The sequence below is a fragment of the Filicampus tigris genome, chromosome 1 (assembly GCF_054856515.1).
Source record: "Filicampus tigris isolate MCC_2025a chromosome 1, RoL_Ftig_1.0, whole genome shotgun sequence".
In the NCBI taxonomy this organism is placed as follows: domain Eukaryota; kingdom Metazoa; phylum Chordata; class Actinopteri; order Syngnathiformes; family Syngnathidae; genus Filicampus; species Filicampus tigris.
Window position 1 is genome coordinate 36387853 of NC_141217.1, and position 17542 is coordinate 36405394.

The following is a 17542-nucleotide window of genomic DNA, read 5'->3' on the forward strand; positions in this document are numbered from 1 at the left end:
AGCATTACACATTTGGGCAGTGGTAGCTCGAGGCTGGCAGTCCTTTACTGTGTTACTTTTGTTCCTATGTGTTCCTGTTTCACATACTATGTATGGATATAACACTGGCACGTTTAAGGTTTAACTCTTACTATGTTAACTGTAAGCAATTGACCGTTTTGACGTCGTTCGGGACTCCAAATGAGTGACATGACACTGGCGCCCCCTGTCGGCCACACACACAAACGCACGCACACACAAAAGAGCACAAAGCGACCTGTTGAATAAGACGCGTGTATGGACATTTTTTTTATTTTTTCGCAACAATTTTCAACAGAACCACCAAGCTGCAACGTAGATTTATATGAAAATCCAGAATTTATTAATTTTTCTCCGACTGATAAATGGTTTGGATAATTGATGGATGCATAGATGAATTGCTCGTTGGAGGGCTCCGTTAACAGCCTTGTGCAAGATTAGATATTGCACATCTAAAATATGGCAATACAAGAACTTGTGAATGAACTGTATCACTTTAGAAAAGCAGCACTGTGCAATAAAGAGAGAACAAGAGTTGAACAATCTTTTATCCATTTATCTACAAATAATACAGGTTACAAAATTCAATAAATACATAGTGTGTTGTGCGATTTCCTGTAGATCACCGCGCCAAGCGGAATAAACAAACATGATGAGTTCATGTTGGAGTCCGGTCACTTGATGTGTTGCTTGGCCCTAGAAAGTGACAGGACGGGTGGTGAGACGATGATGACATTGTAATGTGGGGGTACACATATCCTGATAATGGGGTCACAGAGCAATTTTCCCTTCCTTGCGATCAAAGTCAGTAAAAAGCCCTGCTCTCGGATGCATCTGAAAGATTATCCTGAGCAACAATAATTTGGTGTGGACTGTTCGGGTGATTTTTATTCCTCCACGCTCTGTTCAGAAAATGTTCACGGCTGACAATTGTAAATGTTATACCGGTTCAATATTTTCAATAGCAGATTCTTGAATGTGGTGAACAAGTTGCAGCTTCTATTTCTTCTGCTAGTCTTTGTAGTTTCAGTCTGGATTTCTTGTGGTACTGTGCTGCCTCCCATTGGTCAGTCTTGGTACTAAAACTGACATGCCATGTTGGTCATAGAGTACACCATTGCAGTAGCAACGCAGGGATATGTTTTAATTGCCACGTGATGGGTTTCTCACATTTAAAAAAAACTTTTGGTGAATCAGTACGTGTGTACCCCACTTAAAATATAATTGCTACATCAACTGGCGTATTGGCTTTACTACCAGCGTTGAGCAGCTCTTCTCAGTCTTCCTTCAACTTATCGATGAGCTCCTGTGTCCTCTGGGCCAACTTCCTCCTCTCGGCCTGCTGTTGCTTGAGAGCTGCCTCTGCTTTCTTACTCTGGTAGATCTTCACCCCAGCGAAGCCCAAACACAGTATTAGTGTCTTCAGAGCTAAGATGTACAACAGTACGGGTAGGTTGTCCAAAGCCTGCCAACAAACAAGACAGAAGAAGTGCAGTGAATGAAAGAAAGGATACTAGATAAAATGTAAAGAAGCAGTCCCGGTATAAACTGTACCAGATAGAGCAGAAGTGACAAAATGGCCGCCCCCTGAGATAGCTAAAAATAGGTGGATTTTGCTGCTTAACTCATATTCCACTAATGCAATATTAACCAGAATGCCTTGGTTGTGCATTTAATTGAGAACACAAGTAATACACAATACGGAGGCTGGTTTTGGAACCATTAATAAATATTTGGGTAGTACATCTAACTAATGAAAAAATATATTGAGTGTCAATTGGTGAATATATTGTGTGACTGAACAGAATTGCATTACTATCACATGCTTATCAAAGACAGGACTCGCTTGATTTTCGTTCAGGAAACGAAGGCTTAATTTTACTTCTAAACAGTCATACAGTACGTTGTGAATTTTACCGTTCAGCTCCTTGGTAGAAAGCAAGTTGTGCTTTGACATACTTTGACATTAAAAAATTGGACATGTGCTTTTTAAATTTTAGAAAAGGTCAAATCAAGTTAACTTGTAATGGTTCTAGTGCATTTTACGATCAATGCATATGTCTTTTTGTCAGTATTCTACGTTCAACGTTTGTCAAGTGTATGTGACTTACTCCTACCTCTAGTGTATAAATGTGCGCCCTCACTTCATCTCCACATAGCAGCATGCCAGGACCAAATACAAATGGGAAGTGTGACGATGTGAGCGAGACAGCTGCACAGCACACCAGCCATGACTGAAACACTCGTGGTTGTGGGTGATCTTAAAGACGACGACCACGCGTTGCAAAAGACCGCTTTCGTTAAAAGCGAACGATAAACAGCGAGTCCAACGCACGGACTAATGCATTCGCTCAGTAAATTTGCATTAGCATGACAGACAGTGTAGGATTTTTATTAAAACAAAAGGGGAAAAGAGTAAGAGAAGAAGTGAAGACGAGCGCACAATCAACGAATTACTCGTTTACATGTCGTTTCTGATATGATACGCCGGAATCGATTACCTTCCAGTTGATCATTTTAGCTTGTGACCGGTCAAATCTGTTTTCAGCGAACCACCATAGAACAACAACTTCCCTTCAAAGAGGCGGGGCTTGAAGTTCAGTAGCCAATTGAAATGTTTCCATCGTGCGGCATTCTGGGTAGCGGGGATAGAATTGTCATTGTACCCGATTTTATTCGCGTGAATCCGCTTTAGTAGACAAAAAAAACAATATTACAATGAGATTTTCAAATCAATTTCCTAAAATTCTTCATGCGAGTCTGAAAAGAAAGTACGCAAATATTTTTCCATCAGTCATCACGCACTGCTTACGTCACTCAGCGTTGGGTTGGCGTCATGGAGCACACTAAGTATTAATAGCTGGCAGAAACGCGCAACCATTGAAAGCGTCTTGCAGCAAATATGGAATTATCGATAAATTCAGATAAAATTATCAAATCTGGGACAGATAGGCATGTGTAGTCACGGTGGCCGAGAGGTTAAGGCGTTGGACTCGAAATCCAATGGGGTTTCCCCGCACAGGTTCGAATCCTGTTCGTGACGCATTGGTTTTGTTCAAAGGAACAAGCTTTCTACAGATGAGGCTTAGCCACAAAAATCAATTTGTGCTACAGTGTGAGCCATCATTAACTAACAGTAATATTCACAGTAGCATACTTTAATGTATAAGTTGGGCTAAATTTTCATGCGCCACTCCGCAACTATTCGCCAACCGTAATTTGGCGACCTGGTGATGAAATTTTGCCTCCATCATAATGCAAGAGAATCGCTATAGGTGGTAGTTTTAAGTGTGTGTGGGGAGATTGGGGCTGCGTTAGGGTTAAATTAGCCAGTGATATCATTAGATAACAACATTATCTTCTGAAATGCAGTACTTATGTGATCAGTCGGTGAAGTTGTCGGCGGGGTGCAGGGAGGGTGTTTATGATTGGCGTTGTCCATGCGCCACAAAATTGCTTTCATCTTCTTGGCTGCTTGTTAGCCACACTCTGGGCTCTGCTTCCGCCGCTAGTCGAAGTAACTGCCGGCCTTCGAAAATGCTTGATAGCGAGGCGGAAGAGGAGATGGCCAAATGAGTGCCACCTTACTGGCTGTCAACCTACTGTGGCCTTTGATTTAATTGTGTTAGTGATGTTTCGGTTGCGAAAGAGCCGATAAAGCAAAATCAGTATTTCATATTTTATATAATGTATTTTTCAAAGGGACATTGTGTGGAATTTAGTGTCATCTAGTGGTGAACTAATAGAATGCAATGACCTAAGTTTGAAGCGCAAGCATTTTGAAGCACACACGCTACGGTGGCATTTGTTACACATGCTGTAGTCATGATGCTTAGGAACTACGTTTGCTAATTGGACTCCATTGGGTATCTGCAGTCGGGGCGGTGTACCCTTATGTAATATAATTCAAGATGACTTCACGAAAAAAACAATGTACTTGCATATTATTGAAATTAATATTGGGATATTAAAATTACTGAACATTGAAAAATCAAAACATTCTACACACTGTCCCTTTAAATTACTAGTTCATTGTACACATAATTTGGTAATAAATTAATGGAAGCATTAAAAAAAAAAAAAGGGGGACCGACTTGAGCCGAAAGAGAAAATTCTCCTCACTAATCAGTACGTGGGAGACTGGTTAGCACATCCGCCTCACAGTCCAGAGGTCGTGGGTTCGATCCCGGCCCCGGCCTCCCTGTGTGGAGTTTGCATGTTCTCCACGTACCTGCGTGGGTTCTCTCCGGGTACTCCGGTTTCCTCTCACATTCCAAAAACATACTTGGTAGGTTAAGTAGACACTCTATACTGCCCCTAGGTATGATTGTGAGTGCGAATGTATGTTTGTCTCAGTGTGCTCTGCGATTGGCTGGCAACCCATTCGGGGTGTCCCGCCTACTGCCCGAAGACTGCTGGGATAGGCTCCAGCACGCCCCGCGACCTTTGTGGGGATAAGCGGTATAGATAATGAATGAATGAATGATAACCAGTACTTGGGAGCTGGCTCACTGCACGAGCCAGATCCGCCCCAAAAAAGGAGCCAATTTTACCATGACAAGAAATACGCTCTAAGAATATGTCGATAATTCTTGACTTTACAGTAACTATGGCGCTTGTGACCAAGGACATTAGTGGCACTGGTTTTGGATTTGAATCTATGGCTTTCCTGTGTGGACTTGCACCACCTTCCAAAGATAGGTTTTAGTAGAGGTTAATTGAAGACTCTTAATTGTCCGTATGTGAACGTGAGTGCGAATAATTGTTTCTCAGTGCCCTGCGACTGGCGTGGTGATCACTGACCATGGCGTTAATAGTACACTGCTTCTTGGCCACTGTCAGCTGGGTTAGGCTCCAACTCACAACCGCACAGTACAGTACCGGTATATGACAAACGACAACAAAAACCAGGTCGTGAGGCATCGTTCCATCAACATGAACAGATTTTTATATGTTCAGAGCAATAAATATTTCCGCTTTTGCCTCTGCAGCGCTGTCCAAAACAAAGTTACAAGTAATATATTTCTATACATGGCTAAATCATCTTTAAAATAATGTAATCTCTGTGGACACGTACAGTATTTGACACAACTGGTACAATTGTACACGTACTACCTCAGCACAGGAAGCACAGACAACATTTGTCATTTGATTTTCTTTAAAAGAAAACAAAACAAAAAAAACAATCCCTGTTTTGCCGGCAGCAGCAGTCAGAAAAGATTTCCTGTAAAATGAAAAATGTCGCTGTTGGTTCCTGACGAAAAGAGCTGCTTTTCATTGAATACAACATGTTTTTATGTACATAGTGGCTTATAATACAAAGTTCCATTCAGTGCAGATACTGTAATAATAAATAAGACATGCACAGCAATAATGGAGAGAAGAGCTGGGCCGAGAGAGCATCATGCCTCTATTTTTGCGTGTGTTTTCATACGTCAACGTGCTGCACACTTAAAAAAACATACACACACACACACTTTCATTTTCATCCAGTCCTTTGATTGCTTTTAAGTGAACGCTCGAGCGATGCAAAATCAAACATGTCAGGGGAAATAGTCCTTTGAAGTCAAGTGAGCGCAGCGTTGAACAAGTCTGCGGGTGGAAAAGTCCCATAGCTGACAAAAGTGACGCTATACGGCAAGATGGCACCCGAATACGATGATCAAACACTGCACTGTCCAGTACGTCATGGCATTATTTTACAGTACTTCATGAAATCTTTATTACATCATTCAGATCAGGATCTAAGCATATGACGCTTTTGGTGTAAAGACACACGAAGAAAGTCACATGATATGTTACATGTAAAGAACTTTAAAGTTGTCACCAAGTCATCAGGTCATGTGACATGTTCAGTGTGCGGACACTTGAACTCATCATTAAGACAGGAAGTCCTGTGACGTGTTCAGCGTGAAGACACTTGGAGGCCTATTTTCGCAGCGGTACGCTCGGCGTAAAAACTGGTGCATCTTAATTTTCGTGGGGGGCAAGTCTAGTTTACCACGTTTGGGAATTTGGTAGACCGAGTTACAACTCGTCTGGCCCGGCCAAAGGCGTTTTCTCTTACGCGCCTCCCGTGCACCAGACAATTTGACAGAAAGTAGACTAGAATTTAGACCAGTTAAAAGCAGGTCTAAGCTGTACGATTTTGGTGGATTTGAGACAAGCTCCGCTGATGTGCGATGAGCGTCAACACATTTCATTCATAAATATGACATGAGGGCGCATCGAATCCTCTCAATCATTGTAGAAATCTATTCATTGAATGCATCATTATCATCTTTAATGTATTTTTAAAAGCCCCCCCCTAACCACGACGCAGCTGGTGGGTGGGTGAGTGGGGTTGTCACAGACAGACGCACAATTGGGGTCTCCAGATTCCCACATCGAGTGGAGATCTTACAGTTCCTTATAAAAGGACTTTGAATGCGCCAACCTCCTGCACGGACTGCTGTGAGTCTGTTACGCTTCTGCCATGTAGACTGCGCAACTCTCCTGCACTGAATTTAAAGGGAGCCGCTTTGATCGGTGGTCAATCTGCCGTCTGCCCATTTCTAACTGCGCCCGTTTACGAAAACACCAAAAACAACGAAAACTCCGCCCATGCGCACAGTTCGACTGCACTTTGAGCTAGACTTGCGCTGGGTACAGAAATGGGGGAATTGGAGTCATCATCAATCAACTTGTGTTCCCTGTAAAGATATTTCAAGTCACCATCAAGTCATGTGACGTCGTCCGGCCATCAAGAAGTCGCGTCATATTCAGCGTGATGATTTCAAGACGTGTTCCGTGTAAAGTAACGTGAAGTCATCAAGTAAAGTGACATGTACATTTTAAAAGACACTTAAAAGTCATCATCAGGTGGTCATCAGGTCGTGTGACATATTCAGCGGAAAGACTTCAAGTCATCAGTTATCAAGTTATAGGACAGTCAGTGTAAAGACACTTGGAGTCATCAAGTTATGCGTTCATTGAATACTTTTAGTCATCAAGTCTACAGTAAATGTTTCGTTAGGCTAGTCTTGCCTTTGTTGTCGTAAAAAAAAAAAAGTGATTGAGCTCAATAGTGTTTCTTGAGAGTGAAAAGAAGAGGGGCGCCAAGAAGCTCCCCATCGGCTTGAAACGCCATGCGCGCCAATTTAGAAAATAATCAAGTTCAAATGCGCTCATTGGAACCCTGAAGAACTTCGCACAGTCACCCACATGCACACACACGCGCTGACTCCAGAAAACACACACTATACACACTTCACATGCACACACTCACAAAGGCGACGCTCATATTTGCATAAGTGCAAAAAAATAATCATCATAATCATAGAAAAGTACACATGTAGGTCCAGCTTCCTCCCCAAAACTCATAAATACCTTTAAATCTGGTGTGAAATGATAGTCCATTAAAACATGATTCATATTTTACCATCCTCCTGTCAGAAGGCACCTTGTTCTCCACTTTGCAAAATTATTATTAGGATTCTGTCAATGAGCTGCATTTGTTGAGCAAACGTTGCTCTTGTACCCCATGTTAGGAGAGCGGTAGGCAAACTTTAGTGCTGAAGGGCCACATGACGATGATTCTAAAAAGGGTCAGATGGGCCAACTTAAAGTGTGCATGTGAAATATTTCATTTGAATAAAGTTATATATTTTTACAATGATTGACATTTTTACATCTTATTTTACTGATTATAATCCCTCTCCAGGGGGAAAATCAACACATTCTTTATGCTTAGTGTAATTATAATAATTATATATATCTTGTTTTGGATGAATTCAACATTTACAAATAATTGAATGATAACAATTGATCAAAATAGATCATTTTAACTCATACACTGCTAGAAATGTTCAGACCCTCCTTTACCCTAACGTTTGAAAATTTTGAAAAAAAATAAATAAATAAATTCTTGGGATTGAATGGCTGGACTGTGAAAAGACAAGCAAATCCGTCCCTGGCAGTGAATGAGTTATGAAACAATTTTTTTCTCATTTAAAGGGATGGTGGGGCCGGGATGGCCATGTTTTCACTAACAAGTTCATTTTATATATTTTTTGATCGGGAAAATGAAAAGAGTTGTCATTTTCTATTTTATCAATAGATTTGGGAGAAATCAGGAAATAAGTAACTCCAGTACTAATGCGCCTTGATAATGAGGACAATGGCCGCGCCCCCTGCCGTTCTATCCATGTTCGATCGGAGTCACGGGAGGAACCGATTCCAAACTCTCAGTTGGAAATCATTGTACTTTCATTGCTTATAACGTCTAAAACGGAGATCAATTGGCACCAAAATTTATGTGGACATCCTTACTCATGACCACTTCAACATAGTAAAAGGATTAACCTCTTTGTGGCTGATTTATATGAGATTGAGGAAATGTGGACGTGAGCAGAGCTACATGGATTTATACTGGGACGAGCGCACACTGCTTCTTTGCGATAAAAAAAAAAAAAAACACTGCTTCTTTGCTGATCACAGTTAGGACGGGCGAGGCATTTAACACCAGTCAGGATATTTACGGAGACTGAAGTGCAAATGAGTAGACGTGCGCATTTATTTGGATGAATGGCCCCAGTTTTTCGACCTACAACACGCCATCCAATTTGGAACGTAAACAGCCGAAATGGTACGTTCCAATGCGGCCACACTCGGCTGTGCAGTCAGCCTTGCTGGAACCTTTTTTCGCTGAACACTGACGATTGTTCAATGAGGGATTACCACACTCTCTGGCGGCTGCAAGCGGTGTCGGACAAAGCATGCGACTGCTTGGATGGCAACCCCCTGACATGAAGATCGATGCAGGCCGGACGCAGAGCAAGGAGCTAATGTTGTTGTGCTAACTCCTTTTGTTTTAACGAACTGAAGCTAGTTGTTGGTATTAGCCGTCCCATTATCCTCGGTATTTTTGATTTTGTGGAGGTGATCATGATGAGATCCCATTTTATGTCAATAGAGCCAAACTATTGTGCAGAACACTTTTATACGTTCACAGGTTGAAGTGTAGTAATGTGCATTTGCATTTTGGTGGCGATCGGTCGCCGTTTTAGACAACAGAACTGTCAAAGCGAGTAATATTACCACACTTTCCTCCCTCCCGTGACGTAGACCGTTGAGACCGAAAACATAACATAAGCCACGCGCCAAAAGGGGGCGGGGCAATATGTTGTAAATCTAATCACCAAAAAAGACCTTATATCACTACAGAGTCTTTTGGGGGGGGGGGGGGGGGGGCACTTTAGTACTGATGTTATTTTTACATGCAAACCGATTACTGTATATAAGTGCCAATGTTAAGATCATCCCAGTGTCCCTTTAATCAACAGATTATTTAGTAAAATCAATGTAATGAAATATAGGTCAAATTGTTTATTTGACGAACATATTCTGTAGTGGCGCTCCGATGGCTCGGCCACCGATCGCGATCGGTTGATGCTTTGCCCGACCACTTACGTAGAATGTCATCAGCGTATTAAGCATTACTAGCCATGAAATTGCAACTCTGTATACTCACAATATGCATTTTGCATAACAATACCACATCTGAACTAAACGAGCAGGATTAGTATTCTAATCATAATCAATGATTGACCAGCCAATTGTGTGTGAAAAAAAAAGGACTCTGTTTTCCAGAATGCACCCTGTTTGGCCTCATGTAGCTTAATCTCCTTCCTTGGCAACACAGAGTGTCTCATACAAAAAAAAAAAAACATCACTATATCAGTATGCTTTTGTATACCTTTGGAATACTTGATACATTATACACTGTACACATCATAACGTGGGATGTTTGCCTTGTTGGTTCGTCCAGATGCTGTTTGACTTGATGTGTAAATTTCTCTTATCTCAATGTTTGTCTTTCTGTTTGTTTTACTTGATGTTTGCTTTCATGTTTGGCTAAATGTTTGTCAGAATTCTTGTCTTCTCATCTTGTGTTGAAGATTTGTCTTGATGCTGATCTTCGAGTTTGTCTTCTTGTCTTGCTGTTTGACTCAATGTTTGTCCTCTCATTAGTGATGGACAAATGAAGGTTCATGAAGCACTTGTGGTCATTTTTGGACTCCTCTAGATGGCACTCTTCGTTTTAATAGATGCTAGCCTCATCTTTAAAACAAGAGCACCATGTAGAGGAGCAAAAAAATATCACAAATGTATCATATCAAATGTAAATATCATGTAGCTTCATTTTCCCATCACTACTTCTCATCTTGATCTTTCACTTGATGTTTGTCTTCCCCTCTTGAAATATACACACAAAAATATGTGGACCGTGGTTAAGGACTAGATTACTATTCCAATCCTTTGCAAGGGAGAGTGCAGAAACCCTGTGAGCCAAAACAACATTTTTACAAAGCACAGAGGTAAAAAACAACAACAAAAAAAGTCGGTCCCTCTCTTTTCACTCGGCAACAATTGCTCGAATCATGCATGGCTGTCGATCAAAGACACAAAGTGCACCAAACAATTAAAACGCCACCCACTGGCCATTTTTGGGAACTGTCAAATGAAAACCCCGTTAGCCACGTGCAAGCATCGTGCGCATCAGGCACTGTTGTCTCTCCTCACTAAAGTCTCCACGCCCCCCTAATGGGGGCTCGACCAATAGGTGGCAAGACGGGTGGCTCTAGCCGCAGGGGAAGTTGATATGAAAGTAACACAGGCTCAGTAATTTCCTCTTCCCTCCTCTCATTTCTCGCCGTCTAATCAGGCGGCCGTTTTGATACACCTGCACATGCCCTGCGCCACTCCTCCTCCTCCTCCTCCTCCACTTGAATACTGCCCCTCGGTGGCCAGCGACGAGGCGGGGCGCCGCCCCCCGGTGGCCAACGATGAGTTGGGCCGGCGCCCTGGCTCGCCGACTCCTCACACGACGGTGCTGATCCGACTGACCGGTTTTGACTTGGGCCCCGGCCCGCCGCCCGCCCCCGGGTGCGGGGAGAGCGGCGCGGCGGACGGGGGCGGCAACGGGGAGTGCGGAGGAGGGGGCGGGATGGAGGAGAGTGGCGGGTACTGGGGAGCGTAGGGCTGTGGCAGCGTCTGGGAGACCAGGCGCGCCGAAGGGGTCTGGGGCGGCGGTGTGGAGAAGATGAAGTGGGTGGAGGGCGAGCTGGCGGGAGAGGGGCTGAGCGGGGAGTGGACGGCGTGGTTGTGAGAGTGAGCGTGGGGGTGGGGTTGCGAGTGCGAGATGGTGAGCGGCAGCTTGCCTCCGCCGCCCGGCCGGAAGAGTCCGTGTGGCGTAGTCGGGGTGAGAGGCGAGTGCGGGGACAGCGGTGGGGGTGTGATGAAACCCGAGGCTGCGTTGTAGCGCTGGTGCTGGGCGGCGGCCTGCTGGATCCGCTGGTGCTGCTGCTGCATGTGAGACGGGGTGCAGCCGGACGGAACCTGGCGCCGCGGGACCGACGCCCTGTGCATGAGGGGGTGGTGCTGCGGGGCGCTTTGCACGTGGTATCGGTGATGGTGGTGGTACGGTGGGGGGGGAGTCTGTTGCGGCTGGTGCCCGCTGACCCCGCCTCCCCCACTGTTGCCGTGGCAATACTGGGCGTGCAGGGCCTGGAGCTTGGACGGCGCCCCACCCGTGCTTACTCCCCCTCCAATGCCGCCCGGGTCCGACTGGCCGAGGTTGGCAGATGGGGAGGGGCATGGGGAAGGGGAGGACGGGTGGGCGATGGGAGGCTCGGGGGCGGGGTAATGGGGCGGGGAGGATATCATCAGGGGACTCGGAGGGCACTGCGGTGTCGGCGATGTCATCGTCAGGGGACCAGGAACTTTCCCTCTGCGGCTGCCAAAAAAGTTGCCCAGCCGGCCGCCGGCGCCCGGCCCAACCCCCATCGCCATCCCTGCGCCGGCCCCAGCCCCGCCCCCGCTCGTGAGCGGGGACGCGCTCGGCCCGCCCTGGTTGTGACAGAGCCCCGGCCCACCGCCCACCCCCGTACCGGGGCTCTGAGTAGGGCGGTGCGGCCGGTAGGCTGCTGGAGACGAGGGCGCCATCATGGGGCTGTAGGCCAGAATTCCCCCGGGGTGGTATTGCTGGTGCGGCCGAGGGCTGCTGATGATGGACCCCTGACAGGACCAGCACACAAGTTCAATTAGACGCCAATTAGCATTATCCACATTGATATAGTGAATACTCGATACATTTTTGAATTCATGAGCTACATTACTTTTATTGATCTGAAGGGGCTAAAGGGGGACAGAATTGTCAAATTTGTACACTCTTTACACGTTTTTTTTTTTTGGGGGGGGATACACTTTAACACTAATTCTCATTACATTTCAACGATTTATTCCTATACTCATTACTATATTATATATTATAAACCTGCCCCCATTTTTTTCAGGTTTTCATGATAAACAATAATAATAATTGAATGACAATAATATATGTAATACATTATAGTAATATATTTTCTAATACTTATGAATTAAGGGTGAGGTTCAGCAACAGGTGTTTTTTTGGGTGAAATGCCGTAGCTATATTAAAATACGATATATTGCGCAAGCTTTTATAAAACTTCAAACGAATGAATATCTCTCAAAAGCCTGATGTGCTAGAAAAAAGGAGACATATTTTTTAAATCAACGGTGGCTCTGTTCACAGACAACGTGCAATGACATCATCCTTACTTCCATCGTGCTGTCCAATGAGCCCACACTGTTCCGACGACCTCGCTTCCCTGTTGGCCAATGAGAATGAAGCAACGGTCAAAAGGTGTTCATCAGAGAGACAAGCAACATCGCGTTGTTGGTTTCATTTTGTGTTCCGAATTATTATGCATGTTTTGTTCATTTTACGCAAAACAGTGCGATTTACACTGAATACAAATGAATGATCAACTATTATATGAGCTTTTATGAACAACATTTTATACGATATTCACATTTTTGGGTGAAAACTAATGATGACTACAGTATTTACTATCTGGAACATCCAAAGTAGCCCTTACAGCGACTAGCGACGACTCCATTATCTGTATATTCTACATAAACTGGTGCCTTTTTGTATTTTACACCAGGGATGGGCAAGAAAAATACTTTTTCTTTAGATTTTTTTTAACAAACATCCCAAAGAGGGGAAAAATATGAAAACATATTGTTAAAAAAAACAAACAAAAAAAAGAATATGCAAATCCACAGGTGCCAAACTGCGCTGCATATATGCAGGGGTTGACTGTAGTTTTAAGTTGTGATATAAACATTCACCACTAGATGGCAGACATGTTTTTGTTGCTACAATGTGAGTAGGCCTAATATTTTTTCGAGGCGCATTTGGAATGATATCCAGGACAAATATAGTACCTCAATAATATTAACATTTTAAGTGAGTTGTTTTTTTTTTCTTAAAAAGTTACTTGTTGCACTTAATGTTGGTTTCTTGTTCAGCAGTTTTGTGACGTCCGTCTTTTGCACATGAGAGCCCTTTGCACTGGGAAGAAAATTGAGCAAGCGATTATTTTGTTGTTGGCTTCAAATCCTTTGTTGTTGGATTACATGCGTTGAAAAAATGATCAAAATTTAAGAGCACGTATTCTGCATGTATTTTGTCTATATTTACAATTGCATTTTTTGTCATACATCTGGTTAGGAAGTGGATGATCCTGTGTGGCCCCCCCAGTAGAACTGATGAAAAACTGTGCCCCCTCTAGCATTTAAATTGCCCATCCCTGCTCCACATTTACCAGTCTATTTTGTAAATCTGTATGTGCCCTCACGCAGGCATTGGATTATTCCACACCTTTCATACTCCTTTCCTCTCTTATCCATAAAAAATGTAACTTGACTAATAATGTGGGAGCGCCTCCTTAATTTTGATTGAACATAATGCTCCATGCATAACAATTTGGAACACAGTGTGAAGCCCTTTTCTACGTCCGGCCCCAAAGAGGAAGCTGCGCCGACCGCTGTCTGAGAGGTCTCTGAGCGAAGAGCTGAGCGCCGTGCGTTTGAGTCCGTCCACCGAGGCGTACGTGTCGTCCAGGCTAGGCCGACCCAGGGTGCCGTTCACCGCCTCACTCTTTGCAGGCCCCGCCGCTCCAAGCCCGCTGCCCGGCCCGCCTGCCATCAGTGCGGCAGGACGCATCACGCCTTTCTGCTTCTCAAGCTCAGCTGCGTGTGAAGCGAGAGGACAGCGTGGTTACCTAAAGTGCACACGCTACACAATCTGCCAACAACAGCATTTATAATATCTCTTTGCCCCTTAATACTTCATCCATTCATTCATTTAGTAGGTTTTTTTTTTCTTATTAAAATGTATGTAGGTAATTGATAATTTGTAGGTAATTAGTTAGTTGATTTATTGTAAATAATAATTAAAATTAGTCCAAAAAAATTACATATGTTAAATCATTTTTTCATTTATTATAATTAAATTATTTACCCATGGACAGCAGCAAATTTTAATCGGTGACGGCTCTTTAAGTGTTCCTAAAAAAATGTTTGACGCTGATTTAAAAAAAAAATGTCTTTATTTTTATTTTACTAGTACATTATGTTTTTCGGATACTTTTTTTAAACTTTTACTTATAAAAGCTTGTGCAATACGTTATTTTACCATGCGTTGTAATTTATAGCTATAATGTTTTAGAAAAAAATCCACCTGTTGCTGAACCTAAGCCTTCATTCATAAATACATTACTATATTGCATATTCGATTATTGTTATTATATTATTATTAGCTTTCATTCATAAATATATTACTATATTCCATATTCGATTATTGTTATTATATTATGAAAACCTGATGTGCTAAAGAAAAAAAACAAGGGCATATTCAGAATCAGCAAATCAATTTCACCTACAAGTTTGCTTTCATTTTTTATTTAAAAAAAATATTAAAATTTGTCGACCAGTGTTATACATAATAAAATCAAAACATGGCAATTAATTATTTTAATCTTAAAATAAAATAACGTCTATTACTTAGGAAACAAATTATCTTGTTTAACAACATCAACTTTTACATCATTTATGTCTTTAATCATTTTGAGGATTATATGTTACGTTTAACAAAACCCCAAACTCAGCATGACAAGAAATTGAAAAAATATATAACAAAATGACTCCTTAACACAGAAATAATCTCGGAAATGGCCTTGGGAAAACTATTGTCAAATGTGTAGAATACGGCTCTGGGAATAATTAGGAGATGCAAAAAAACACTGGATCAATTTATGGTATTTTAATCATTTTCATTGTTAACGTTTTTTTTTTCATCGTATGCAAACAAATCCTTTCAACAGTGATTCTCAAAGTGTGGTCTGGGTGCCGCTAATAGTACGTGGGTTCCTTCTAGCTGCACCTTTTGAATTGAACGACTGATGTCAATATATGAATTAATTTATTTTATTAAGTTATCAACTGTATACTCGTGTGCTTCATCTTCAACTCCATGACATGCTAAATCCCTTTCACAACCAGCTGACGCCAAAGCTGTGTTGCCCACTTACACTCCACGCGGTATTTCTCCATGTCCTGCACCTCGGCCACGCTCTCCCTCAGGTCCGAGGTGAAGCGAGCACGGTCTTGCTGGCTCGGCGCCGTGAACACGATCAGGACCTTCCTCTCGCCCCCAGGGTTGGCCGACGTCAACCTGATGCCGTGGGGGTAATCTGGACGACGCGACAAAACACAAGCTCAGTTGGTAGCAGGGACACGACATCCATCTTAACTTGGGACGCAACTTTTCCGGTATGAAGTTGCCCGAGACCTATTCAAATATTTACGGTATATTTGTTTAAGTGATGTAACTCTGGTTTAAATAGTGTTACAGAACTACTTGGGCTTGAAGATGGGCTAAGTCAATCTGCAGTAAAAAAGCACTGTACTGTTTAAGTTCAACGTTAATACAACTCAATTTGACTTGCAACATAAGTGGAAGGTTAAATATTACTCTGATAGTTTATCAAAACTGAGCAATGTTGTCTTTGTTTATTCAAAATATTTATTATTATTATTATTGTTATGTTATTAGATAGTGTGCCTAAAAGTGTCTTATGTTGCAGTGCACGGTTGAGGTTGGAGATGGAAAGAAAAAAAAGAGGCTCTTACAAGTGCTCTGGAAGGTGTGCACCTGCATGTCCACCAGAGGGAACGATTGTCGGAAACTGTACGTCACAGAGGCCTTCTTCTTTTGGAAGATCTTAGTCACCTGAAAAGGCAGTGGAGGAGGAAGAAGCAAGGAAAGAAGACTTAATGCTCATTTATAAGAACCACGGGCAATGTATGTGGGAAAAAAAATAAAAAATAAAAAATAAAAAATAAATAGTTTTTTTCTTTTTCAAAATTAGTTTTTCTTTTTCAAATTTTTTTTGTGGGCGCAATTATAAAAATGTTTTCCTCTACTACTGTGGACCAAGGCATAGTTTAGCACCCATGGATTCATCTATTTATGGATTTTTTCCCCAACATTTTTCCCAATATTTCAAAAAATAGTTTTTTGGGTGGAGGGTCGGGGGAAAAGACGATAACCCTCTTTTTTTGTTAGTTTGTAACGTTTTCTTTAAGGGGAAGCCAACCCAAACATATTTTTTTCAAGAATATCTTCTATGCAGGCCCACTAGTTGAAATGAGGCATTCTGATTAATATTGCGTTTGCACACACAATTTTCTCAGTGCATTTCAATGACTAGCAATTATACATGGATTTTCGCTATTCATTCAGCATGCAGAATTTTTGTCATTCATCTGGCCCCGCTCTATATGTGGCCCCCCGCATGTGGCCCTCTCCATCATTTAAGTTGCCCATCCCTGATATTTGTATAAACGTTAAAAGAGACACTGCAAGAATAAAAGAACATATATAAATATGTAAATATTTTTACAGCAAACACATGGTGAAATGGACTTGCTTTGTGGGTAGATCTGTCTCATTCATTGAGCGAGCCCGGCTTTTGTTAGACACACAGCTATTTGGATACAAACATGAAAAAGTCAGTCTTCTATATTTTGTCTCCTTTAAGCCAAACAGAAGATTCCTTCGCTATTAAAATGGGTCCATTTGGCTCGCAACAGATCAAGAGGACTCGCAGTGGAGAAGTTAAAAGCGTATGTCTGATTTGCATTTGCTGTAACACAAAGTCAAGCTTTGCGGCTAAACGACATCTTGTGCAAAGGCAGCTCGGCATTATGGGGGATAAACTGGTGCCTTTTATCTCCTGTGGGAGAAACTCCTCAGGCTGTGACGATTGCTCCCGCACGCAAAGAAAAAAACATTCACACAAATTTTTCTATTGATATTTGCAATTATAAACATTTTGCGGGGAGCGTCAAGTACTTTTATTTATTATTATTTACTTTTATAGTCATTTTTTTTCTGTATTTGGTGTCTTACCATCAGCAGGTCGTTGAACAGGAAGACCTCTCTTTGGTGGACGCCGCTCCTCTGGGCTCGGTTCGGGTCGGGAACCTCGAACAGCTGGCAGCAGCACACAAGCCGGCGGTGCGGCAGCGACAGAACCTGGGAATCATTTGTCAATCATTCAGGAAGCGCAGACGGCATGCAGGTCGAGGCCGAGGCGGAAGACGACGCTCT

The 17542-nt window shown here is 42.6% G+C and overlaps 2 protein-coding genes and 1 non-coding gene across 4 annotated transcripts in view; 1 reads left to right on the top strand and 2 right to left on the bottom strand.

Annotated features, from left to right (window-relative positions):
• Window positions 1-560: 560 nt before the first annotated feature.
• On the bottom strand, window positions 561-2657 carry LOC147153899 (small integral membrane protein 11-like). Its single transcript, XM_086044997.1, has 3 exons — window positions 2520-2657; window positions 1276-1483; window positions 561-714 (listed from the first exon to the last, which is right to left on the bottom strand). Exons 1-2 carry the CDS (start codon window positions 2532-2534, stop codon window positions 1295-1297), a joined length of 204 nt encoding a protein of 67 aa, XP_085901123.1. The 5' UTR covers window positions 2535-2657; the 3' UTR covers window positions 561-714; window positions 1276-1294.
• Window positions 2658-2979: 322 nt separating this feature from the next.
• trnas-cga (transfer RNA serine (anticodon CGA)) lies at window positions 2980-3061 on the top strand. Its single transcript has one exon. It is a non-coding gene; the product is annotated as a tRNA-Ser (tRNA).
• Window positions 3062-4943: 1882 nt separating this feature from the next.
• LOC147153901 (IQ motif and SEC7 domain-containing protein 1-like) overlaps window positions 4944-17542 on the bottom strand; it is a 68106-nt gene continuing 55507 nt past the window's right edge. For both annotated transcript variants that reach the window (XM_086037534.1, XM_086037543.1), the window contains 6 exons: window positions 17342-17467; window positions 16060-16159; window positions 15459-15620; window positions 13912-14118; window positions 12640-12689; window positions 4944-12075 (listed from right to left, as the gene is read on the bottom strand). In XM_086037534.1, the coding sequence (XP_085893660.1) occupies window positions 10879-12075; window positions 12640-12689; window positions 13912-14118; window positions 15459-15620; window positions 16060-16159; window positions 17342-17467 (1842 nt within the window). In that variant the 3' untranslated portion in view covers window positions 4944-10878. The remainder of the gene's footprint in view (window positions 12076-12639; window positions 12690-13911; window positions 14119-15458; window positions 15621-16059; window positions 16160-17341; window positions 17468-17542) is intronic.